Below are 23,925 nucleotides of genomic sequence, written 5' to 3'. Positions count from 1 at the left end.
TTCCGTGACGGTCAATATTTCTTTCCGCTCTGGTCCACAATGATGCTACTACCAGTACTAATCTGTGTGCCCAATTAAATGGTGTTGACCTGCTCACATCAATGATAAGTAAAACATCCGCCTTGTCATTGCCTCAAAAGATGTCTTCTAAAAAAAAGCTCAAAAATATGCAAAGAAAATGTTTTGAAAAAAATTAGCTCCATAACAACTTCAAAATTCTAATTTTGTCTCAATATAATAACACAGTACTAACTGCTCCCTCAACCTTAAAATGACTTCACATTTCAAGTTTAAGGGTCTGTTTAGGAGCACTCCAACTCTATAATCAGTAAATTTAGAATTTGCAACTCCATAATTAGCAAATCCAGGGTCCCGGATACATGTTTGACAAATTCATGTATCTAGCTCTAGAAAAAATAGAATTTGGTGAGATATGCCCGGTTTGTCCTTTTACGGTAGCGAGTACTTCAGTGTTTGAGTACTGTAGCTCCCTTGTAAAAATTGACACGAGATTAAATAAAAAATAGTGACATACTTATATTGAAGGGATCACGAAGATTGGAGAGATCCATTCCGCCATCTATGGAGGGCCGCCGACAACGGAAGGGGCGGCGGCGTCCTAGGGTTTGGCAGTCACGGACGGGTGGTGGCATTACTGTTCATGATGAACAGTGACGGCGGGGAGGGGAGTCGGGCCTTTCGTTTTTAGCACAAGGGGGTATGTGTGTAATGGGTGGTATTGGTGGATAATTATCCCTCAACTCTATATTTAGGTCGATAAGATTGGTTTTTGGAGCACTCCTTGAGAAGCTCCAGGAAAAACAAGAGTTGGCCTCTAACTCCAGAATTTTTTTTGGATCCGGAGTTTCTAGAGTTGGACGTGTTTGGCAGAAAAAAAGTTAGAGCAGAGTTAAAACTGTTGGAGTGGATTTGTGCCAAACAGACCCTAAAATCAAAGCAGTTGGATTCCTAACTATTGGATTTATTGCCCCTTCTTTTTCCCTTTAAAACTTAATTTGAAGTTTTTTAGAGTTATTTATTTTTGTTTATTTCTTAGTCTTCACTTCTAGACAGCTAAGAATACACATATAAAAGTTTTACTCATAAATTATTTTTAAATTATTGATAAATCATTCAGCTTGTTTAATTCGCGTGAAACCATGACTGGTAATCACCACCTCACCAATCTCAAGGAATATCGAGGGAAGGGCCTTATTTTGAAAATTTGCTCTACTTTAGAATGTGCAAATATTACCGTATTGAATGTAATTGTATTCATATAACAGTATTTACTCCCTCCGTATTCATAATTCTTGTTATTTTAGATAAAGCGTGTGGTTAACCACTTCGCCGCTTTAACTGTTAATAGCTTTAATATATTTAGTTTGAAACACTATGACAATATATATATACATATATATATATATATATATATATATATATATATATATATATGGAGATAATGAAGTCTCATGGGATTTCAATCAAATTAAATGACGTGTAACGTGAAAAAAACGGTAACGCCTCAACTCTCACGAAGATAAAACTTAGTGTACACTAAGGCCGTTCATAACCCATAACACTAGATATAGTTTTCATAAACTCTCCATATCAAGAAACTAGTATTAGACATAAAAAAATGTCTAATGCAAGATATGGTTTATTCTCTTTGCCCATTTATTCGCTTATTTATTCACTTGTCACATCATTTTTTATCCTAGATGACAACTTATTTAATGCTAATGGACATCATCCTAGTCATTGGATTAGGACTTGGGAATAACCTAAAGAAGAATCATTTTATTTTCACCCATTTAATCAACTTTTATTAATCAATTAGATACAACATTTAAATAATATACGTGTGCAGTGCAATTTTTGAGAACTGGTTTCATTAATCCAATTAAATATATTTTAATAACATGAGTAAAATAAAATATTGCACTGAGAGGACTAAACAATACTTTGATAAAAGTAAACGTTTGTATACCTTTTTACGCATGTCAAACATAGATTTATAGGGAGCAAGTTCTTTCCCAGGCTCCCAGCATATAGCTATCACAATCCATCATCACCGCCACAAGTGCTTATATTATTTTGGAAGTACAAGTATCAAAACTCACGAATCATAGCAAACCATGGGGCATTAGGGTTAAACAAACCAATAACAGCTGCTTCACGTCGATAGGCAAACCGAGAAGCAATCGTGGAAGCCACATTTAAAGATTCCAGATTCTTTCCAGGTTATGCAAACCCAAAGCAGCAATGAACGAATCATGCCATGAATACCAACAAAGCAAGCACGGATTCGAAGCTTCGACACAATTTAACAACCACAATCTCAGCTATCGAAACATAAATGTATGCACAGATAAGAATGAGAATTTAACAGGCTCAAAATATAAATAAAGGAGATCTCATAAACAAAACCATAGGAATGCCTTGACAACAATATGGAAGATTATCTGTATAGCAGATCCCAACTCAGCATAGCAAAATTACATGACTAAAGATAACCAAGAAACGGCAATTGGCCATGTAAGCACGTCTGAACCCTACATCTCAACTAAATAGGAAAACTTCTCTTCACTGGGTGGCAGGGGTGCTGTTGATGATGTCCGAGTCACCTGGAGAAGAAAAGTGATTCAGTAATTGTGAGGATGCCAACGAAAATATATGGTAAGTAATGTCAGTAGCCACGAACCAGGATCGATGATGCTCAGGCAGCACACCCGGTAGTACTTGCCACAGGCAGTACCAAGATCAACATTGTCTGCAAGTGCAAGGCCACATTAATACATGCATATGCATCACCAAATTATATCATGGAAAATCATTCATGTTATAGATGAAATAAAGTTGAGAAAACACAAATGGTTCTGAAGGACGAAAAAATACTTACTTCCATGGAAATGATGAACACTAATTTTTCCCAACATGGCATAGTACTCAATCTCAGATCTCCTGAGCGGAGGACAGTTGTTTGCCAGGATTATCAGCTTACCTGCATAAGACGTGCTTGATGTGACGATCAGATAACACGAGACATGAAATCAACAGAGACAATCTATCTGAAATCCTCCTATATGTTGCAACTAAAAATTCATTCAACTCAAGAAATTTGACTAACAAATTAAATTTAAGGGAGGTTGACTGACTAGCAGAAAAGATTTTAACTTGTTTTGATGCCAAATTTACATTTAATACCTACTTGCACAAGTAACTTTATTACCAATATCCACAGGCAACAAACGCAATCATAGGCACACGAACCAACATAATAATACAGTTTTTGTACGTGCATACAACAAAAACTGAATACATAACGTATAAGCATATAACTGAGTCCATACAAAACTACGAAGGCCCCGTTTAGTTCCCAAAAATTTTCACCCAAAAACATCACATCAAATCTTTGAATAACTAAATAGAGTATTAAACATAGATAAATCGAAAAACTAATTATACAGTTATGTGAGAAATTGTGAGACGAATCTTTTGAGCCTAATTAGTACATGATTAGCCATAAGTGCTACAGTAACCCACATGTGCTAATGACGTGTTAATTAGGCTCAAAGATTCGTCTCGCAGTTTCCACGCCAGCTGTGAAATTCGTTTTTTCATTCGTGTCCGAAAACCCCTTCCAACATCCAGTCAAACGTCTGATGTCAAGTCTCGCAGTTTCCACGCCAGCTGTGAAATTCGTTTTTTCATTCGTGTCCGAAAACCCCTTCCAACATCCAGTCAAACGTCTGATGTGACATGCAAAAATTTTCATTCACCAACTAAACACCCCCGAAATCATTGCATAGAGAACACTGTATAATATCTGTGTTCCACAAACAACAAATGTTTCAACCTCCAGTTGTCCCCCGGATATAAAAGGAAGACCAAGGAGAACTCTTAACCAAGAGGATGGTATTGTTCTAGGGTACTGCATTCATCTCTAAGGCACCGCAAATGCAAGCCAAAGAGGCAAACTTCAGTCCCATTCATTCAAGACAACAGCAATGTGATTTAATTAAATCAACAGCATATACAAATGACTTGGCACTACTAATCCATCAATACTTTAATTAACATCCCATCATTTCCAAAGGATTTACATAAACAGGACACTCCAATCAGACCATAAACTAACACGCGGATCTATAATGAGACTCCGATTAGCTAGCAACGCATCTACGAATCGGCGAGCTCCCAGCTACTCCACAATTCGGGCGCGGCGAGTAAACTAATCGATCAAAACTCCATCCTACGTAACGAGCGCAACCGAAAAAAAGGGAGGGAGTCGATTACCCTTGGAGTTGCGCAGCGTCTTGAGGACGGTCTTGTAGCCGAGCGTGTACTTGCCGCTCTTCATCACAAGCTGCAGCTTGTTGTTGATGTTGTCCGTGCTCTTCTTCTGCATCCATGGCAACGATCGAAACGCGTGAGAAACCCCCGAAAACGTCAGGACGAAATGGGGACGGGAAAGCGGACGAGGGGGGGGGGAGATGGATCGGGGACCTTACCGCCTTCTTGGTGGTGGGAGCCATCGGATTGGAGCGGCCGCGGCGGCGACGACGACGACGAGCACTGGAGCTTCTGCGGCGGCAGCGGCGGCGCGAATGGGCGGCTCTCGCTAGGGTTTAGCTCGGCACGAACTATATAGGTGCCGCCCTGAGGCCATAATTACGCTTTTGCCCCTGGGCCGACTTTCTCTTGGGCCCAATCGAGGCCAGAATTACCACGTTGGCCTTCTCCAAAGGGTGGGCCCCACATGTCAGGAGGCCCTCCTGATATTGGTGACCTACCGGCGCGGCTCTCCTCTATTCGGTGAAACCCTAACCTGAGCTGCGCCGCCGCCGCCGCCGTCGTCACCGTCGTAACCGCAGCGGCGGCCATGAAGCCGTCGAGGGAGGAGAAGAAGAAAGACATCCTCGCGGGCTCCGATGACGAGTCCGACGGGGGCGGCGAGGAGGACCTCTCGAAGATCCAGATCAACGAGGAGTACGCCCGCCGCTTCGAGCACAACAAGCGGCGGGAGGCGCTGCAGCGGCTCGAGGAGCGCAAGAAGCAGGGCCTCGTCCCGGGATCCGACGGCGAGGACAGCGACGGCGAGTCCTCCTCGTCGGATGACGGCGATGACGACGCCGCCGCCATCGCGTCCCGCCGCCTCGACCGCCGCGTGTTCGAGGTCATCCGCCGCATCCGCAGCGGCGATGCCGCCATCCTCGACAAGCAGGCGAAGATGTATTCCTCCTCGTCGGAGAGTGAGGCCGAGGTGGAGGGGGAGAAGCCCAAGAAGAAGGAGCGCCCTCTGTACCTCAAGGACGTCAACGCACGCCACCTGCTCGAGGAGGGCCCCGAGTTCGCGGCGCAGGCTAGCCATGGCAGCCGCAGCAGCAGCAAGTACGACAAGATCGTCTACGACGAGCAGCAGAGGAAGGGGTTGGAGGCTTTCCTTGAGGCGGAGAAGGTGGCGTTAGGCAATGGCGACGGTGGCGGCGAGGATGATGATTTGTTCCAGACAAAGCCGAAGGGTGGAGATGATGGCGACAAAGAGGATGAAGAGGAGAAGAAGAAGGCGGCACAAATACTGGATGAGATTTTTGGCAACGACGATGAGCTGGACGAGGACGACAAGTTCCTGAAGACATTCTTCCTCAATAGGCCATATCTTCAGTCTGGCAATAACAATAAATTATCTCCTGCTGATATCGATAATGTGTCGGAAGATGAGGAAGATCTCATAGTGCAGGAGGAGTATGAGAGCCAGTATAACTTCCGGCACGAGGAGGCAGCAGCATCGGGCGCGATGGTAATGGACCGGGTGATGGGACATTCCCGGTTTGTTGAGGGGTCTGTCAGGAAGAAGGAGAGCAGCAGGAAGCAGCAGCGCAAGAGCAAGGAGGAGCGGATAGCACGGGCCAAGCAGGAGCAGGCAGAGGAGTTGAAGCATTTGAAGAACTTGAAGAAGAAGGAGATCGCGGAGAAGCTTGAGAGAATCCGGATGATTGCTGGAATTGATAGCGATGGAGCTTGTAAGCTTGGAGCTGATGACTTGGAGGAGGACTTTGACCCTGAGGAGTATGACAAGAAAATGAAGGCGACGTTCAATGACAGTTACTATGAAGCTGATGATGTCGATCCTGGCTTTGGAAGTGGTGAGGAAGATGATTTGGAAAAGCCAGATTTTGACAAGGAAGATGAACTGCTCGGTCTACCAAAGGACTGGGTTGTTGATGTGTTGGAAGAAGGATCAGCCGCCGTTGCCGCTGAGGGAGCTTCTCAAAAGAAGAAGGGTGGGAAGGATATTACAAATGGCAAGGCGATAAGTCAAAAAATGAAAGGAAAAATATCTCTTAAGGACAAGGTGGAGCTTGAGAAGGAGATGGAAGAATATTACAAGTTAGACTATGAGGACACCATTGGTGATCTGAAGACTAGGTTCAAGTACAAACAAGTTAAGCCGAACACTTTTGGTCTTAGCACCTATGAGATATTGGCGTCAGATGACAAGGATTTGAACCAGTATGTATCCATGAAGAAGATAGCTCCTTATAGGGAGAAAGAATGGAAGGTGACGCATCATAAGAAACTTAGCAAGGATTCGATCCTTGGAGGACAGAACAAAGAATCCAAGAAGGCCAAAACTAAGAAGAAGTCTAAGCCTGAGGAGGGTCCTGCTTCATCAGAGCCAGAGAAAGAGGAGCTGCCGAATGAACAGGATGAACAAGATAATGCAGATGGCAACACAAAATCAACTAGGAGCGAACGAAGGAAGCGGAGGAAGAAGGAGTTGAAAATGACCACTGAAAGGCAAGCGGCCTATGGAAAGATAAACCCTAAGCGTCACAAGAGCCATTGAGCTTTTGATATTCAGCATAGTTCATCTAGAAATGTTTTGTTTTGTCTGGGTGTTGTCCTTGTGGAAGCATCTGTTTAGGGGCATTCATGATATATCTGGTGCTGTGAACCCTTTTTCGTCATTGTGGAGACATATGGTTGTATGAAGTTTTGCTTACAATTTTGTAACTTCATGAGCCGTATAATCCTTTTGTTCTTACATTTGCCTGTGCAATTTTGGTTCCTTTGTTGATTGCTATGAATCTATGATGAATGGTTTAGTTGGGAAGAGGACAAACGCATGCCGGAATGAAAATTTGTCAACTTTGTAAGGCACAAAGGTCTCATATGTATCAAATCTGATTCATTTGTGCCACAACCTCTCCAGTTGCTCAACCAGGCCATACTTGGGAAATTTTCATCTTGTGTTGATTTGCATGTGCAGAGCTCACCCTCCATTTTTTTATGATGGTGTCAGCTACACTGGAATTATGCTTACTACTGTGTAAGACAAAGCAGTAAACTAAAGTTTAGGCCTCACCGAGTGAAGACCATTTCAAAGCAGTGGCAACCAGGTCAACAAAAACTATTTAGGCCTGTCATCTTCTTCCAATCATATCATTTTCTCTCCTCTTGTCACCTTGTTCTCTGCACAAAGAAAACCTTGATAGGGTTTATTCCCTTGTTGGTTGTTGCACATGTCCCTTTCTTCCATTGCTACAATCTTCAGTACCCACATTACTCCAGTCTAAAAAAATGCTCTCTCAGTCTCTGCTGGTTTTGTTAAATGATCAAGAGAAGGCACTTGCTTTGTACTCAACTGCTCCTTCCAGTTTGTGCTCTCCTGTTCCCCAAACTTTCTTTCTTCTACTTCCTGCAGACAACCCATGATCCATTTGTTCTTCCTGTGCTACTGATTACTTCTTGCAGGACACAGCTTTGCTACTGGATTGTTGCCAATTGAATCTTCTTTTGAGTTCTTATACTATTATCAAGTTCTTTGAGGGTAAGCAGCTGAAGTTGATAGTCCTGTTGAATAATGTCCAAGACTGAGAGCAGAAGGCTGTCCGATGACTATGAAGTTGTGGATGTTCTTGGCCGAGGTGGGTTCTCGATAGTGAGAAGGGGAGTGAGCAAGTCTGCAGAGAAGACCCAGGTTGCCATCAAGACACTGCGAAGGCTCGGCCCGGCGATGATGCAGCAGGGGACGACGACAAGGCCGCCCGCGCCCAGCTCCTCCGGCCTGCCGATGTGGAAGCAGGCGTCGATCTCCGACGCGCTGCTGACGAACGAGATCCTTGTCATGAGGAGGATAGTGGAGAATGTTGCACCACATCCTAATGTCATCAGCCTCCATGATGTGTATGAAGATGTGCATGGTGTGCACCTTGTTCTTGAGCTGTGCTCAGGTGGTGAGCTGTTTGATAGGATTGTGGGGCGCGACCGGTATTCAGAGTTCGACGCAGCGTGCGTCATTCGTCAGATTGCCAGTGGGCTGGAGGCTCTCCATAGGGCGAGCATCGTGCACAGGGATCTGAAGCCAGAGAATTGCCTGTTCTCCGACAAGGATGAGAAGTCCACGCTGAAGATCATGGATTTTGGTCTGAGCTCTGTTGAGGATTTCAGTGACCCGATCATCGCGCTGTTTGGTTCGATTGATTACGTTTCGCCGGAGGCTCTGTCCAGGCAGGAGGTTTCAGCTGCAAGTGATATGTGGTCTGTTGGGGTAATTTTGTACATTCTGTTATCTGGGTATGTTTGTTGGCCGTCCTTTTCTTGTTTTATGGCTCCCTTGGTTAGGTTTAACTTTTGTGGTTTAAGGCCTGATAATTTGTGTTATCTCAGATGCCCACCGTTTCATGCTGCAACCAATCGAGAAAAGCAGCAGAGGATCCTTCAAGTAAGTTTTCTGAGCAGTCTGTTTAAAAAAAAATAGTGTTCAAAATGGTTTGAAATTTCTTGTTTATTCATATTTGACGATAATGATTGAACAATTGGTATAGAAGTAGGGATTAAGTTTATTTCTTTATGATGATCTTTGCATTTTGTAATGAATCACAGAATCAGAATCATTATTATTGTGGTTTCTGAATGTGAGGGTTACATCTTGCAAGGAAAAAAAATGCAATGTTGGTGAGGCTTACAAGTACTGCTGGCCTCAATTCTGTCTGCCTATGATTTCCCAGTGCAAAACTATTTGTGGGGCATTTGATTTACTCTGTAATTTCAGCATGAATGTTAAGTTTTAGCCTTTTGTCAGTGGTTTGCAGCAAATGAAATTGCACAGTTTGGAGATCTGACCGCCAATCATTGCTGAAATGTCGTCTCTTGGTAGTTGTTGCACTTCAATTTATACCTGTGTTGTCCTATCTTTTGTCCAATTCTGGTGGGAAAGTTCACTTGAGATGTCAAATCAATAGCGGTTAACCTTCCATTTTACTTGAAAAGTGCAAAGAAGGCGTTCTTCCACACAAGACACAGGAATTGGATATGGGGCTAGTCTTGAATTTTCCCAGAAAAACACAAACTGAGTGACTAGCTCCATATCCATACGACTATTATAGCGTCTCACTGAATTACATGACTATATGAGAATAGTCCTTAGTGTTTACTTTCCTTTATACTTTCTTCATAAAACAAGGTACTAAGGTACCAAATATTTGAAACTGCTTTCATCAGTCAGGATCTTGCTCTAATGGTATATAATTTGTTTGCTTATTTCAGGGTGAATTCAGTTTTCAGGACCATACATGGAAAACAATATCTTCATCAGCCAAAGATTTGATTTCGCGCCTTCTTTCTGTTCAACCTTATAAAAGGCCAACAGCAATGGATGTATGCCTCATGCTCCCATTTTTGCCTATTGCCCTGATTCCATGTTAACCAAGATATTATTATAACTGTTCTTAACTTGAGGACTATATATCATTTGAAACCAGCTCTTGAGGCATCCTTGGGTGATAGGAGATTGCGCCAAGCAGGATCTCATGGATGCAGAGGTCGTCTCAAAACTGCAGAGGTTCAATGCTAGAAGGAAACTGAGGGCAGCGGCAATAGCCAGCGTTTTGAGTTGCAAAGTGGCATTGAGGACAAAAAGGCTGAGGAATCTTTTAGGAACCCATGACCTTAGCTCAGAGGAGCTGGATAATCTGCGGTTCCATTTTGGAAGAATGTGAGTATCATGACTTTATCATATCAGCCTATAATATTTTGCTTTATTACTTGAAGTTTGAGACTAGCATTCCTCACTTAGTAATCGAAGGAACATTACAGTTGTTTCAAATGGGAGCCATTGTCTTCTCTGAAAACAAAAAACCAATTTACCAACATTGAAGAAAACCCAATTTTGCCGGTAAAAGATATGTCCTACCATGAACGGAGATGAAATTGACACCGAATGGATTGATAAGCAGAATAGGGTATCAGTTTCTTTTCTTTGCCGTAGAAGCTTAAGAAACATAAAATTTCTCATAGAACACTCATAGGTCCAAGATAGTACACACAACACATGATGTTCCAATCGAGAACAACTGAACAACATGGCACTAAGCAAGTGCTCTGGGTGCAGATGTGCAGACGGAGAAAATGCCACTCTGTCAGAGTTTGAGCAGGTCCTGAGAGCAATGAAAATGGACTCGCTGATCCCCCTAGCTCCACGCGTATTTGATCTTTTCGACAACAACCGTGATGGAACCGTTGACATGAGAGAGATCCTCTGTGGGTTCTCCAGCCTCAGGAATTCTCGAGGTGACGATGCTCTTCGCCTGTGCTTCCAGGTGAATTTCCACACACTCAACTCAAGTATCAGTCCTTCCATTGCAACACTACCACCAATCAGAAACATCAAGCGTTGCGTGATATGATATGATCTCAAATTTCATTAAATCTATCACTAAGAGTGGTCTTTCAGCACCTGATCATGAGCACAAAACCTGCAATTTTTCCAGATGTACGACACAGATCGGTCAGGCTGCATCAGCAAGGAAGAGCTGGCATCGATGCTCCGAGTAAGAACTCCCCAAAGAACAACAACAACAAATAAAAAGATCAGATCTTTTGCTTTTCTTGATACGGCACCCTGTTCATGTCTCTCCAAGTTTTTCGAGTTGAAAATCTAACAAAAGCTGCTGTTCTTCTGAACTTTGTGATCGGTCTCATCCCCAAGGCGTTGCCGGAGGATTGCCTGCCAGGCGACATCACGGAGCCCGGGAAGCTGGACGAGGTGTTCGACCAGATGGACGCCGACAGCGACGGCAAGGTGACCTTCGACGAGTTCAAGGCCGCCATGCAGAAGGACAGCGCCCTGCAAGACGTCGTCCTCTCTTCCCTCCGCCCGGGAGCGCAGCAGTAGCAAACCTCAGATCGAGATCCACTCGGTTTGTTTCTTCAGGAAATGCACGAGAGTGTCTTGTACACTGTACTGCTATTTGACTGGCATTCTTGCCTGAATTTTTCCTCTCATTCAGCTGCTGAAAGGGCAGAAAAAAAAAACTGTAGTTGCTCGGCTGCACCACAAATGGTGCTAACATATTTGTCACTGCACCCACATGTCATAAACAACGGGTGATAAATATATTATGTGCCATTTGTAAAAGTGGCGAGAAGTAAAATGCCCTGAGATTGGCTAGCCGTTGCATGGAATTTGCTAGATGGTGAAAATTGCATGGTAATAGGATGGCGCGGGCCACGGGTTACCCTATGGATGACTGTTAGACTATTCTTGCATATGAGATTTAGTTTATTCACTTAAAAAAAGTGGGCTAAGGTCCACCGATGTGTTAGCCTGTGTATATTCCTATATTGCAACTAGGAGAACTTGTCGTGCATTCTAATGTATGTGATTAAATAAAAATATTCTATTTTATTGTTTGTTACCATCTTTTAAATCCCAATACTATTAGCCCTATCTTTTAGTTGGGGTTATAACCTAAATTTTAATTTTTTAACCATAAATTTAAAGTTGATTTTAAAGTTTTCTACCGAAGTTTTTTTTTTTAATTTTGGCTTTTAGATCGATACAAACACATATATAAAAGTCCTACTAGTAAATTATTTTTCATTTATAAATATATCATTTTTTTAATATGCACAAAGATGACCCGTATATTGCCCTAAGGAGACACCTCTCATGGGGGCAATGGAAAGCTGGCTGCCTCACTACAGGGTCAATGAACTGCAATCTACTTCTTAAAATAAATCATTTTTTCAGTTTTCGGAAAGAATTTTTAACTCTTCGTCTTATTTCAAAAAATTTATAATTAATATTGTTATTGTTATTACATGATAAAATATAAATAGTGCTTTATGTGCGACTATTTTTTTAATTTTTTAATAAATTTTTCAAATAAGACGAATGGTCAAACGCTCAACACAAAGCTCGGAAATTTCGTTTATTTTGAGACATAGTTGTATGAAAACCAATACAATAGCCCACGTTGCGTTCTATTGTTAGATGAAGGTCAAAGATATACCATTATCTGATTTTTAGGATAGCTCAACATAATATATAAAATGAAATAACTACTACAAAATTACAAAATAAAAGATGAAAATGGCTATACATACATGCGATCATCGTACGACGCCAAGCGGTGGCGTCAAACGCGATGCCAGGCGATGAAAACGGACATGCCCACCATCGCTTCCAAACAAGACAGAGAGGGCGCCGTTTCGTCGTACGAAAATCGTACGATAAAATCGTACTCATAGCACTGCTGATTAAAATTATACTTATAAATATAAAATGATTAACTTATATAAGCATTATAAAAAAAATAACCAGATAACTATTTAAAAAGAACACGCGTAAAAGCCGAGGTCCGAATCATTTCGACCGTTGCGTCCACCCCCCCAGCGTCGTGGACTGAGCAGCGAAAAATAGAGGGGAGACGAGGGGCCTATCTGCAAAAAGGGGAACGTACCGTTTCTCCCACAGAAATCAATCCCCTCCTCCTTTTTGCCCATCGCTGCTTCGGTTTGAACCCGCCGCCGCCGCCATGGCTCGCACCAAGCACCCGGCGGTGAGGAAGTCGAAGCCGGAGCCCAAGAAGAAGCTCCAGTTCGAGCGCTCCCCGCGGAGGCCGTCGGCGCAGCGCGGTAAGCCCGCCCTAGACTAGACTAGACTAGGGCTCACCGACCACACGCTGTGCCGAGAGCAACTGCGGTGCTGCTGCCTATGTCTCTCTCTTTTCTTGGGGACGCTCAAGGATATGTCTGCTTGTCTCTCGGTTGCAGGTGGCGCGGATACCTCGGCCACGGTGCGTGCTGGCGGGCGCGGGCCTTCGTTTTGGTGGTTTGTTTTTTTGTTGTTGATTTGACTGGCTTACTCACCACCTGTTTGATGAAATGCAGAGGAGCGCGCGGACTGCGGCCGGAACGTCGGCCGAAGGTGCGGTTTCTTCGGATTTGGGTGTTTGTTTTCACGTGCTTAGGCTGATTACAGGGATATTCTTGAGTTTGTTGGAGCTTTTCCTTTTCTTCTCTGAGATTCTGGGGATCTAACGGCTTAACGTTGTCCTTTTTGCTTGCTCTGTAGTCTGTAGTCTGTCCTACCGTTTGCTGTACCTTCACATCGTTGTTTTCGGAATAAGTTGAGAAGAGTATTTGTGGCTGATGTCACATTCATGATTCACCCCTCGTCACCAAATGTATGCCCTGACTGTCTTTGCCAATTGCTTCCTCCATTGCTGATCCAGTTTGGTCCATGGAGGGCCTGTATGAACTATTATGACCATAAACATGGTATTGAGTGTTGCTAGCCAAGAAATATGTTTGTGTGTTTTTGTGTTTTGCACTTACGACTGTGAGAAATATTGTCTAGTCTCTTATAGAAATGATGTTCGGGGGGATGATTGTTATGCTCCTCTGCTATTGTTCTTTGCAACGTGGGAACTGATTTGGTGCCATGGTGAAAATAACATATTTTTGTGCCTAGACGATGGGCATGCACCATACAGAAGTCTTGTCTTTGAAATTGCTCTCTTTTTTCACCTGAGATTAACTTTAGCGTGCGTGTGATTGAGAAGAAGGGACGCCTGGACAGCAGTCGAGGCAGAGGAAGCCACACCGATTCCGTCCAGGCACAGTAGCTCTGCGGGAGATCAGGAGATTCCAGAAATCGACCGAACTGCTTATCCCATTTGCGCCATTTTCCCGTCTGGTGGGTACATCCTGAACCCCTGAATTCTCTCTATATCTAATATTTGTAGTGCAAACCGTGTGATGAATGCATTTTGTGCTGATAAAAATTTGCAGGTGAGGGAGATCACTGATTTCTATTCCAAGGATGTGACGCGCTGGACTCTTGGAGCTCTCCTTGCACTGCAAGAGGTCAGTAGTGAAACATGTTTATTATAAGTTGACGGCATGTTTAGGACAACTCATTGTTCATTAATTCAAGATTAAAAACCATCAATTATTGGATAGATAACTTTGCCATTATGGGTTGTAATTTTCTATTGTGTTTGTATGTTGAGATCAGCACAATGAAAAAGGGAGATAATTCTCAGGTGTAACTTTTATTTCTAATTTTCTAGTAACACGCATGCTACTGATGGTGATTGTAATGTGGTTACCAAGAAAGAGGACCAATTGTTCCTAGTGTAGTTTGCAACATGGTAATGTCATACTGTCACGCTAAACTAGCTGTTTAAATTCCATTCTGCTTCTAGAGTGAAGGGTCAAGAGTGTAACCGAGTATAAGGAAATCTTCCGTGATCAAGAAAGTGAATATTTCTGTATGATGGCTTATGAACTACAAGTATGCAACCATTCTATTTAAATTTTATTGTGTCCGTTCAAGATTGCTACCATAAACTATACTAATTTTATTGTGCCAGCAACACATGTTTCTGCATAACCAGTAAAAGGCACAAAGTTATCTGACTAATACTATCACAAAATAAATTCGTCTTTTATTTACTCCCTGTCCTGCCAATTTCTCATGGTTTTCCCTTTCCTGCAGGCAGCAGAATACCACTTAGTGGATTTATTTGAAGTAGCAAATCTCTGCGCCATCCATGCTAAGCGTGTTACCATCAGTAAGTTGTCATGCTGAATGGACTTTTCTCTTTCTCTTTCTCCCTTTATATTTTTATGCTAAATGGATATATGCCACAACCTACACTTCCAAGTGTCTATTTTTCTAGGAGAGAAAGCATTCTAATTACAGGATTCTCCTTAATACATGTGTTTATATTTAATGTTATATCTAGTCCATGTACTCTTAAATTTATCATGAATATTGATTAACATTAGGAGAACTAGTTGGTCTGTCAGTTTTGAGATGTGAAATATGTTGCTTATTGTTGCCTTTAAAGCTTATCAGCATTTAGGAGGCATTGGAAGCATTCTAAATGTTTTTTTAACATTTGTTGATGATTCTAAAGCGATGTTCCTCCTCCTGAAATAATTATTATCATTTTATAAGGAAATAACTACTATCATTGAATTTGTTATAACTCCCCTGCTACCCTGTTTCCGCAGTGCAAAAGGACATACAACTTGCCAGGCGTATCGGTGGACGGAGGCCATGGTAGTAATGAAGGGATCAACTTGCCGGCCAGCAAATTTGTTTTTAGTCTTGCAGCATGATGGACAAGGAGCGATCTGTACCGCTTGTTAACGTCTTAGGTAGTGTAGATGTATCTTCACATAGGGATCAACCTACCCTTTGTTACGTTCTAATTCGGCTGATGTTAGGATTTAGCTTTGCTTCATTCCGACTGGTCCAATTTAGAATTTCAGCAAACAGTCGATTGTGAAATTTTAACCTGTAATTGTTGTGTTGATTGCACTGAGTTCCTCTCGCATGCTTCTTCCATGAGTTACACCAGATATTGCAACGGCTGTTTTAAGAACCCTGTGCTCAAGGACCTGCAGTTGACCCAGATAGCTGTTGAGTTCAGGACCTGAAATATTGCATTCATGATCTGTTGTTATTCAGACATTTGTCACAAGTTACCGGATCTAACCCATCGGATCAGTAGAGAGGAGGCAAGATGGATAAATGGCCGGATCTGCATCGAAGCCAAACTAAACTACAGGGATAATGAGCAAATCCAAACTAATCATCAGGTTTAGCTTCATCTCATGGCCTTCAGGAGCTAGAAGCTATCAAGAGTATCCAGAGGTGGCAGAAACAATCAAGACGGCAAAAAGAAAGAAGGGAGCTTCCCCTATTCAGATGATCAGATCCTCTGAGTTGCAAGCAACTACACTGTTAGTGGTAATGATGATTATGATGATGAATCTACTTGCAAATAGAAAGAGGAGGAAGAAACTAAAAATTTTCACACCAAAAATTCTGTCTACATTCTACAGCCATCTCGGAAGAACTTCCATGCTAATTCTGCCTGGGGTTCGACTTGCTCGGCGGCGTCTGCTTCCCCAGGCTCGCACTGACCTCGACCTCCACGGCGGCGCCGGCGCCGGCCACGGCGGAGTGCAACGGCCGTGACCTCGCCGGCGCATTCTGCAGCAACCCCAGCCTCCTTGGGTGGACCAAGCCCTGACCTCTTGCAGCTAATGCTGCTGCATCTGCATCATCATCGCCGAGATCCACTGCAGTACTGATGCTGGCAAGGCACTGCAGGATCACCACAATGCAGAGGGCAAAGATGGTGGCAGATCTCATGGCCTGCATCACAGATGGCTGGCTGGCACTCTGGTGAGGCTGCTCACAGATGCTGGACAGTAATGACATGCATCTATCCTTCTGTGAGTGTAAGGTGTTGCAGTGGAGTGTTCTGCTTATATGTGGCCTTTTAAGCTCACACAGAGGGTGATTGCGTGGCTCGACATATTTACAAACGAAAAATAATATAAGATTAAAATTTTTATATATATGTTTGTATTGATTTAAAAGCCAAAACTGAAAAATAAACTATGGTGAAAGAATTTTGAAATCAACTCTAAATTTTAAGGATAAAAATTTAAATTTTATCTTATAAACATCAGCAGAAACCAAAAGCAGAAACGCAAAGAACATAGTACCATCCATGTGAGCAGTGAAAGTGGTGATTATCCCTGGGGTGATGAGATGAGGAGTGCTGCATGCGTCCGCAGTGATGGGCGTGATGATAATGGCATGTGCTGCGAGTTGGATTAGTCCATTTGACAGCCAGCCTGCATGCGCTTGCCATGCCATGGCTCGTCGTCAGATCGATGAGATTCATAGCGTGCCTGCCTGCGCGCCACATGCGAAGCGTCCAGCCTGCTGCTTTCGGCTCTCCTTCCTTCTCGTACTATCGCCAGCACCCTTGACGCATGAGTCATCATGATTCCGACTAGACTTGGCAGACCCACCCCGAGAGCAAGGCCAATAATATGATTAATTTGTTGGGTATAAGACTGTAGATCTTTTATAGGGGCTGTTAGATGGGCTAAACTTTTAGCCCCATGTCACATTGGATGTTTGGACACTAATTTAAAGTATTAAATATATACTAATAAAAAAACTAATTTTATAAATGAGAGCTAATCCACGAGACGAATTTTTTGAGCCTAATTAATCCATAATTAGCAAATGTTTACTATAGCATCACATGCGCTAATCATGGATTAATTAGGCTCATTAGATTAGTCTCACGAATTAGTTCAAAATTATGAATGGGTTTTATTTATAGACTACGTTTACTATTTATAATAAGTGTCAAAACATCTGGTGACTAGGGGCTAAACTTTAGCCCCTAAAAACAAACACCCCCATAGTTTATCCATTAGTTCTTCATTGTTAATATAGAACCTACTTGTCTCACTCACAGAGTTTATTAGTTTTTGTGTCCAAGCGGGCTATAAGCTTACAGTCTGCTTCTCCTCTCTCCTCCATCTCAGCATTTAGCCGGTTTATAGCTTACTATTATACTTGCTCTAAGGGGTCGAGGTTAGGGTTCATTTTACCCTACGGGGCTTTAGGGTTAGGGCTTCGGAATTTTCAGAGATGAGGGCAGGGAGGGAGAACAACCGAAAAGAATCCGTTGGATCCGATTTTAAAGTAAATATGTGAAAATAATTAATTAGTGATGTTGTATAGCTAAAATTTATAATTTAAGAATTATAGTTATGTTTTAGTGTATTATTATTTATTATTATGGGTTGATTGGAGAAAGTGTTTGCTAAATTTTAGGGTCCGTTTGGGTAGAGGATCGTATTCCCCCATTGTCATTTTAGGGCCAGGGCTAGGGTGGAATCTAGGACTAAGGTCATTCTCGTCCAATCTAATCTTAGAGCCGTTCCGTTGCTAAGCCTTGTTCCGACTGAATCGTCCGAATGATGAATTTTTTAATTAAATAAACATTTTTAGCAAGTAATTTTATTACTAAACTATCGGGCAATTTTTTTCAAAACCGAACATTTTGGCCACACCAGTGGTGACATGGCAAGACAATGCTGCCATGCAGCCTAGTCGGCTTGACGTGATAGTCTTGCCACACCATTGTTGGTGGCGTAGCCAAAAGGTTTATCCGGAGGAAATATTTTTCTCGAAGGTTTAGTAATAAAATTATTTATTAAAAAAGTTTAAAAAATAAAAAAAATCCTGAATGATTGGGCACGCAGGAAAAGCACCATGGAACTAGTTCAAAATTCGACACACGGAATAATCTCACGAAATTCAGATCGATCGCTGGATTTCATCCAGAATTCGACGCAGACCGCATGGTTTGGGGGAGGTCCGGATCTTGGATGCCGAAACTCAAACGAATTTATGAAAACCTGGTGCTGCCTCGCGAGGATGCGAGACGGCGGTTGCATGGGTGAGCCGTCAACTTCTCACCCGTCACAATCTTAGCCGGAACAGGGGCATTGATGCTCACCTGGGCATAACAAAAGTCTCCAGTATACTGATCACTATCGAGTATCAACCAACACAAGAACAGGCAAAGGCATGGCCCGTCATGTATAAAACAAGAAAGCTCTGATAACTTAACAGCGACATGTGCCAGGGAAATTTACATACGGACAAGTGACAAAGCCTCCGAAGAGATCAGCAGCTGGGGCGACATGGCTAGGGCTCTGCTGGTGCTGGTGTGTACAAGCTCTGAACCACCACCGGGCTTTGGGGGGGGGGGGGGGGGGGGGGGGACGCAAGATGAAACCTCAAGCTATTGACTGCTTCCTACCGCCAAATGAAGCGAAATATATAGGCAGACCCCATATAATCTACAAAATTTACTATGGATATTCGTCACATCAGAAGCCGGCCGAGCTTGTTCTCCTGAGTTGATACTTGGGTTCTGGGGGCGGTGCAGAGTTCAATATCTCATCCAACTCCTGGAGACAGCGTACACAAAAAAAGATCTCATAAGGGGCATGAATATGAATGAAATGTAACAGGATGTTATAAGCTACCCAGTAAATGGTACTGTTAGTCTTGTTTACCCAGTCTCAAGATCAACAGATTAAATTTGTTTCTAAACTTTAGGGAAAACTATAATGGAATTTAGTAAAAACCATTTGTCAAATATCAACGGCTAATTCAATTGTGCTAATAGTACAGAGAGATGTTTGTGGATTACTATGGAATTGCAGCACCAAGTTTCTGTTCAAGGGAAAAAGGACCAAAGTCAAAGGCATGGGAATAACATCTAACTATGGAATTGCAGCACATGGATGGCCCATAAAGCTCCACAGATATATACAGTAGTTTCATATGCAAACAGCTTGTTAGAGAAGGCATGTTTGGCTGAGAAATCATTACCATGATTGATAAAAAGACGGGCAGCCAACAAAAGTAGGCCCACATGTGTTCAGTGATTAAATTTATGCAACATTGCACCATAGAAAATTTACCCTTTAAAAGATTGAAATGATACGAAAAAATGGCAATGACAATACTAGTGTTTTGCATATGTAAATATGTAATGCTGTTAAATATAATGTAGCATGATAAGTTGATTAAAACCCTCAAGAAAATCATATTAAGTCCCTTAACAATTCAAAAGGCCATTGCATCTTTCCAATGATTGGTTCTTTATTCAATGTAACACAATACGTAAACTGATTGTTTCATAGTTCAAATATAGTAGTAACTACATTTGGTACATTTGCCATTTAAAAGGACACAGCATAATCCTCAAGTAAACAGATCAGATGGAAGTTAGTAACACTACTACAAATGTATATATGGCAGTAAATTATTACCACTTTGGACTTAGTGTAACAATTGTGGCAAGTAGATAGTAAGGGAATGGATAGCTAGCCAAAATAAAACAGGAATTGTTGACTGTGCAACTGTTCCAAATGCATATGGCTCAATATCAACACAGTAACACAGAGAGTAGTTCTTTAGTTGAATGCCCTTTGTCCAAAATAAGGGGGAAATAGAAACAGTATAATGGTAAATGGTAACAGCAGAGAAAGTACCTTCTGCTTCTTTAGCCTTTCATTCTCCTCTTCTAGACGCAATACTTTGTTTTCGAGCTCGTTAGTGTAAGCCTGCCAATTGGAATGTACACAGCTATGAAATCAACAGGCATGGTCCATGGAAGAAGGGAGAATAGCATTTCAATGCTATTGCCAATGATATACTCTACAGTTTTGGAAAGAAATAGCATATCCTTATATAATAAACCAAATAATGTAAGAGACATACCAACTTAATACATTCAGAGATTTTAAAAAATCCATGAGGCATTAATGTTGAAAACAGGAGGTTATAATAAGCAAAGCAAGAGCATGTGATGTGCAGAAAATTCAAAATAGGCAGGGCAATGGATCAATACCTGCTTCCTCGCTCTTGACCTAGCAGCTGATTCCCTGTTCTTTATCATTCTCTTCTGCCTTCGTTCTACTATCTTATCTGCAATCTCCCCTGAGGCACCACGTTTGCGCCCAGGCGTCTGAGGATCAGAAAGTGCCCCAAGCATTGGCGAAGTGATTTGACCATCGGAGTAAATCGGATCCAAAACAGAACCTGTAGCAACGGCCAATGGCTGAGGTGCCAAGTGACTTGCCATGTAAGGAGCAGCTATGCTTGAATGCTGGGGCTCGAAGGCCTGCTGCTGATACTGCTGTACCCACTGTGCTCCGGCATTCAAATCAGACGTACTAGCTGCGGCTGCAGTGCCCCCTACCACATCCATGTTAACTGGCAAATCATTTGGATCCTTCAGATATCCATCTGTGACAACCCCAGCTTTGACCAGGAAATCCTCAAGCGTCATCTCCCCCAGGGTCGGCTGCCTCTCTCGCCTCCGCCGGCCACCCTCCTCAGCGCCCCTCTTCGGCACATCCTGGATGCCCTTCCACACCTCATCCACCGTCTTCTTGCTCAGCTCCGGAGGCATCGTGATGCTCCCCTGGCGCTGCAGGCCCATGGCCGGCTGGGACTGGCCCGCAACACTACCACCACCATCAGGATCCACTCCCTCAGGAAACACGCTTCTAAGCAGCTCGTCAAGATTCATGCTAAGCAAAGGCTCTCCCAACTGGCTCTGCACCTCATTGAGGGTAAGTCCATACAGCGAGCCCTGCCTCACCAAGCTCTGCATCGCCCCGCCCCGCGCCGCGCCGGCGTCTCGGCCACCACCGCTACTCCCTCCAGCATGCGAAGCCATTGCCTGAATCATGAATCGGCGCTCTCAATAACCAAATCAACTCCCCCCGAGGATCCCACCACTCCAGCAAAGCAACACCTCAGCAACAGTAGTACCCCAGGGGCTGACCTAACCCTGGGGGCATTAGAGTTCAGCTGAAACCCCACCAAATTCCCCTTCTCTGCAAACACAAGCTTCTATCAGTACCGCTACCGCACCACGCATCAGAGAAATCTAGAAGAAACTGGATTGCGCCGGGGGAGGGGGCGGGGTAACTGGAAGGGGAAGAAATCTATTCCAGCCACCGAACAGACTCCCAAATCCACCCGGCGCTGGCGCCGGCGCGGTGGAGGCGCGAGGGCTACGGGAGAGAGAGAGATGGAGATTACCTTCGATTCGACCCGAGATGGAGGCTCGCGCGCGGCGAGGCGAGGCCAGGCCAGGCCGCGTGAGGGAGCGGAGGACGGTAAGGGGAGGAGGAGGAGGAGGAGGTCCGCGCCGCCGTGGCTGGCTCGTCGCCGGTGGGCGGGGGCCGCGCGAGGGAGGGAGACCTACGGGACTGCAGATCGTAGGGGGGGAGGGGGAAGAGGAGAGAGAGTGATGGAGTCGAGATGCGTGAGGAGGGAGAGAAATAGGAACGGAACGGAACGGAGCGGGACGGGACGGGACGGGGGCACGGCGGTTAGTCATCGGACATTTTCTACGATTTTTATTTTGAAGCTTGGAAATTTTTATGGCACTGTTTCGAATCGTGTTTTCGTTCAAACCCTTCATTAATTGCTACAGAAAACTTCGCTGTTACTTTAGCGGTAGTATAATCAAACGGGTAATAAGGATGTGTTTGCTTCGTGGGCTAGGTGGGATGAGTTGATTATCCTTGTTTTATTGGATGGGTTGATTCTATTTTTTTTGTTTGGTTGGAGGGATGGTTAGACCATATTTTTTTTTGGTTGCTGGGATGAGATGGGATATAGTGAACCAATCACTTATTTGATTCGAGGGATTAATGTTGGATGGTTGAATGCGATTACCTCTCTATAATGAGTTAGTGAGATTACCTCTCATATTCAAAATGATATATTGAATATTAAGATTAATATATGAATAGTTTAAATTAATTAAATGTATAGTTATACATTTAAAATATTTTAATAAAATAAAATAGACATTTCACAATGAATACCACATATGCACATGTAGAACAACAAGTTTGATCTCAATTTGTGTTTCATCCCAAATAAATTCATTGTTTAAATAACATCAAATGATACATCAGCAAATAATATGAAAACTCTAGCATCGCCAAACCATCCTGAGATGGATCCGTCGTCTCACTGTTTTGGTGGGATGGGTTGGACCCCGATCTAAGAGGAACCTTTTTGGTGAGAGGAACATCTTAGATCCGGATTCAACCCATCCTACCCATCCACCAACAAAATAGGGTCCAGGATGGGTTGGCTATGTGCTAACCCATTCCATCTCTTGAACCAAACACATCCTAACCGTTGGACCAGAAATATTAACCATTTAAAGGATATCAGAATTTTCAAGGATTAGATTTCTATGGAATATGTTTCTTTGGAATGACTCTTTCAAATTCAACTGAACTTTCTTAGGAATGCCTCAAAGGAAATTAATTTTGGAGGATTTTTTAACTTATTGGAAAAATTGCTTTGTATGTATGTCTATTCTAATTTCTGCGTTTTTTCTATGCTTGGTCAAACAATTTTCAGGTAGTTCTTCAATCCATAGAATGTTGATGGTTACTCATTATTCCAATTTTATATTTTTCATATTTCTTTATTTTGATAAATCATTCATTAGGTGTCTGAACTATCTTTTGTTATGTTTCATTCCTACACGGTCAGTTGATCGAAGAGTGTAATTTTAGACTGAGAATTTATTATCCTACAAATATTGTATTTTACAACGAGTTTAAGAGCCTATTTGGAAAGCTTCAAATATTGTATTTTACAACGAGTTTAAGAGCCTATTTGGAAAACTTCTGGCAGCTGCAGCTTCTCATAGAATCGCTAGAAGTTAGAAACTCTCCTAAATAGTACTCAGTTTCTGAGAACTGATATTGTAGAATCTAGAAAATGAACTACAAGTTAAAAGCTGGGAAACTAGATTTTTCAGGATTCTGAGAAACCGGTTTATCACCATTACTTCTCAGAATCTTAAGCTCCCCAAACAGGCCCTAAGAGATAAGGAAAAGGAACAAGAATAGCATGCAAAACAATGTGAGCCATTACCCATGATTAACGGAGTATTAATTAAAGTAATATTTGTTATATATTTTTTAATCAAAAAATGTACTGTTTTATTGTTCAGAAAGCATGCATATAAGAAAATAAGAGAGGTTTTCTTACATTTTGTAAGATCAATGCGTTGATTTATAAATTTTGATGATGAATAATTGACGGTTTGTGGTTTGAATAAGTGTTTTTTGATGAGTTGATGGTTTCGGTTGATTACTGTTGTTATGCTAACATGAGTCAAATTGAGACGAACTTGCGCTCAGCGTATGGTATCTTTATTGTTGCATATGTAGGCACCG

At 42.6% G+C, this 23,925-nt stretch overlaps 4 protein-coding genes across 4 annotated transcripts; 2 read left to right on the top strand and 2 right to left on the bottom strand.

Annotated features, from left to right (window-relative positions):
- Nucleotides 1-2,374: 2,374 nt before the first annotated feature.
- LOC102708719 (60S ribosomal protein L30-like) lies at nt 2,375-4,615 on the bottom strand. Its single transcript, XM_006654509.1, has 5 exons — nt 4,515-4,615; nt 4,300-4,405; nt 2,903-3,004; nt 2,705-2,773; nt 2,375-2,627 (listed from the first exon to the last, which is right to left on the bottom strand). Exons 1-5 carry the CDS (start codon nt 4,536-4,538, stop codon nt 2,587-2,589), a joined length of 342 nt encoding a protein of 113 aa, XP_006654572.1. The 5' UTR covers nt 4,539-4,615; the 3' UTR covers nt 2,375-2,586.
- Nucleotides 4,616-4,885: 270 nt separating this feature from the next.
- On the top strand, nt 4,886-11,532 carry LOC102706759 (protein kri1). The gene is made up of 6 exons (XM_015837156.2): nt 4,886-6,565; nt 8,036-8,321; nt 8,677-8,731; nt 10,400-10,607; nt 10,779-10,838; nt 10,997-11,532. Exons 1-6 carry the CDS (start codon nt 4,886-4,888, stop codon nt 11,180-11,182), a joined length of 2,475 nt encoding a protein of 824 aa, XP_015692642.1. The 3' UTR covers nt 11,183-11,532.
- Nucleotides 11,533-12,740: 1,208 nt separating this feature from the next.
- LOC102708156 (histone H3-5-like) lies at nt 12,741-15,732 on the top strand. The gene is made up of 7 exons (XM_015837342.2): nt 12,741-12,927; nt 13,066-13,088; nt 13,183-13,219; nt 13,857-13,990; nt 14,086-14,160; nt 14,795-14,870; nt 15,316-15,732. Exons 1-7 carry the CDS (start codon nt 12,828-12,830, stop codon nt 15,366-15,368), a joined length of 498 nt encoding a protein of 165 aa, XP_015692828.1. The 5' UTR covers nt 12,741-12,827; the 3' UTR covers nt 15,369-15,732.
- Nucleotides 15,733-18,732: 3,000 nt separating this feature from the next.
- LOC102707873 (ABSCISIC ACID-INSENSITIVE 5-like protein 2) lies at nt 18,733-21,946 on the bottom strand. The gene is made up of 4 exons (XM_006654506.3): nt 21,755-21,946; nt 20,553-21,546; nt 20,194-20,265; nt 18,733-19,101 (listed from the first exon to the last, which is right to left on the bottom strand). Exons 2-4 carry the CDS (start codon nt 21,396-21,398, stop codon nt 19,021-19,023), a joined length of 999 nt encoding a protein of 332 aa, XP_006654569.1. The 5' UTR covers nt 21,399-21,546; nt 21,755-21,946; the 3' UTR covers nt 18,733-19,020.
- Between the last annotated feature and the right edge of the window lie 1,979 nt (nt 21,947-23,925).

This window comes from Oryza brachyantha, chromosome 5 (assembly GCF_000231095.2).
Source record: "Oryza brachyantha chromosome 5, ObraRS2, whole genome shotgun sequence".
Taxonomy (NCBI): Eukaryota; Viridiplantae; Streptophyta; class Magnoliopsida; order Poales; family Poaceae; genus Oryza; species Oryza brachyantha.
The sequence above is the reverse complement of the archived record's forward strand: the minus strand, read 5'-3'. Positions and strand labels throughout refer to the sequence as shown.

Bases quoted from the DNA above. Each gene is read 5' to 3' on its own strand.
- LOC102708719 (XM_006654509.1), bottom strand. From the start codon at position 4,538: ATGGCTCCCACCACCAAGAAGGCG. The intron at 4,406-4,514 runs GTAAGGTCCCCG...CCATGGATGCAG, and splicing joins CTCCCACCACCAAGAAGGCG to AAGAAGAGCACGGACAACAT. The intron at 2,774-2,902 runs GTAAGTATTTTT...TTGCACTTGCAG, and splicing joins TGTTCATCATTTCCATGGAA to ACAATGTTGATCTTGGTACT.
- LOC102706759 (XM_015837156.2), top strand. From the start codon at position 4,886: ATGAAGCCGTCGAGGGAGGAGAAGAAGAAAGACATCCTCGCGGGCTCC. The intron at 10,608-10,778 runs GTGAATTTCCAC...CAATTTTTCCAG, and splicing joins CTCTTCGCCTGTGCTTCCAG to ATGTACGACACAGATCGGTC. The intron at 10,839-10,996 runs GTAAGAACTCCC...CTCATCCCCAAG, and splicing joins AGCTGGCATCGATGCTCCGA to GCGTTGCCGGAGGATTGCCT.
- LOC102708156 (XM_015837342.2), top strand. From the start codon at position 12,828: ATGGCTCGCACCAAGCACCCGGCGGTGAGGAAGTCGAAGCCGGAGCCC. The intron at 14,161-14,794 runs GTCAGTAGTGAA...CCTTTCCTGCAG, and splicing joins CTCTCCTTGCACTGCAAGAG to GCAGCAGAATACCACTTAGT. The intron at 14,871-15,315 runs GTAAGTTGTCAT...CTGTTTCCGCAG, and splicing joins TGCTAAGCGTGTTACCATCA to TGCAAAAGGACATACAACTT.
- LOC102707873 (XM_006654506.3), bottom strand. From the start codon at position 21,398: ATGATTCAGGCAATGGCTTCGCATGCTGGAGGGAGTAGCGGTGGTGGC. The intron at 20,266-20,552 runs GTATTGATCCAT...TCCAATTGGCAG, and splicing joins GGTCAAGAGCGAGGAAGCAG to GCTTACACTAACGAGCTCGA. The intron at 19,102-20,193 runs GTACTTTCTCTG...CGCTGTCTCCAG, and splicing joins AAAGGCTAAAGAAGCAGAAG to GAGTTGGATGAGATATTGAA.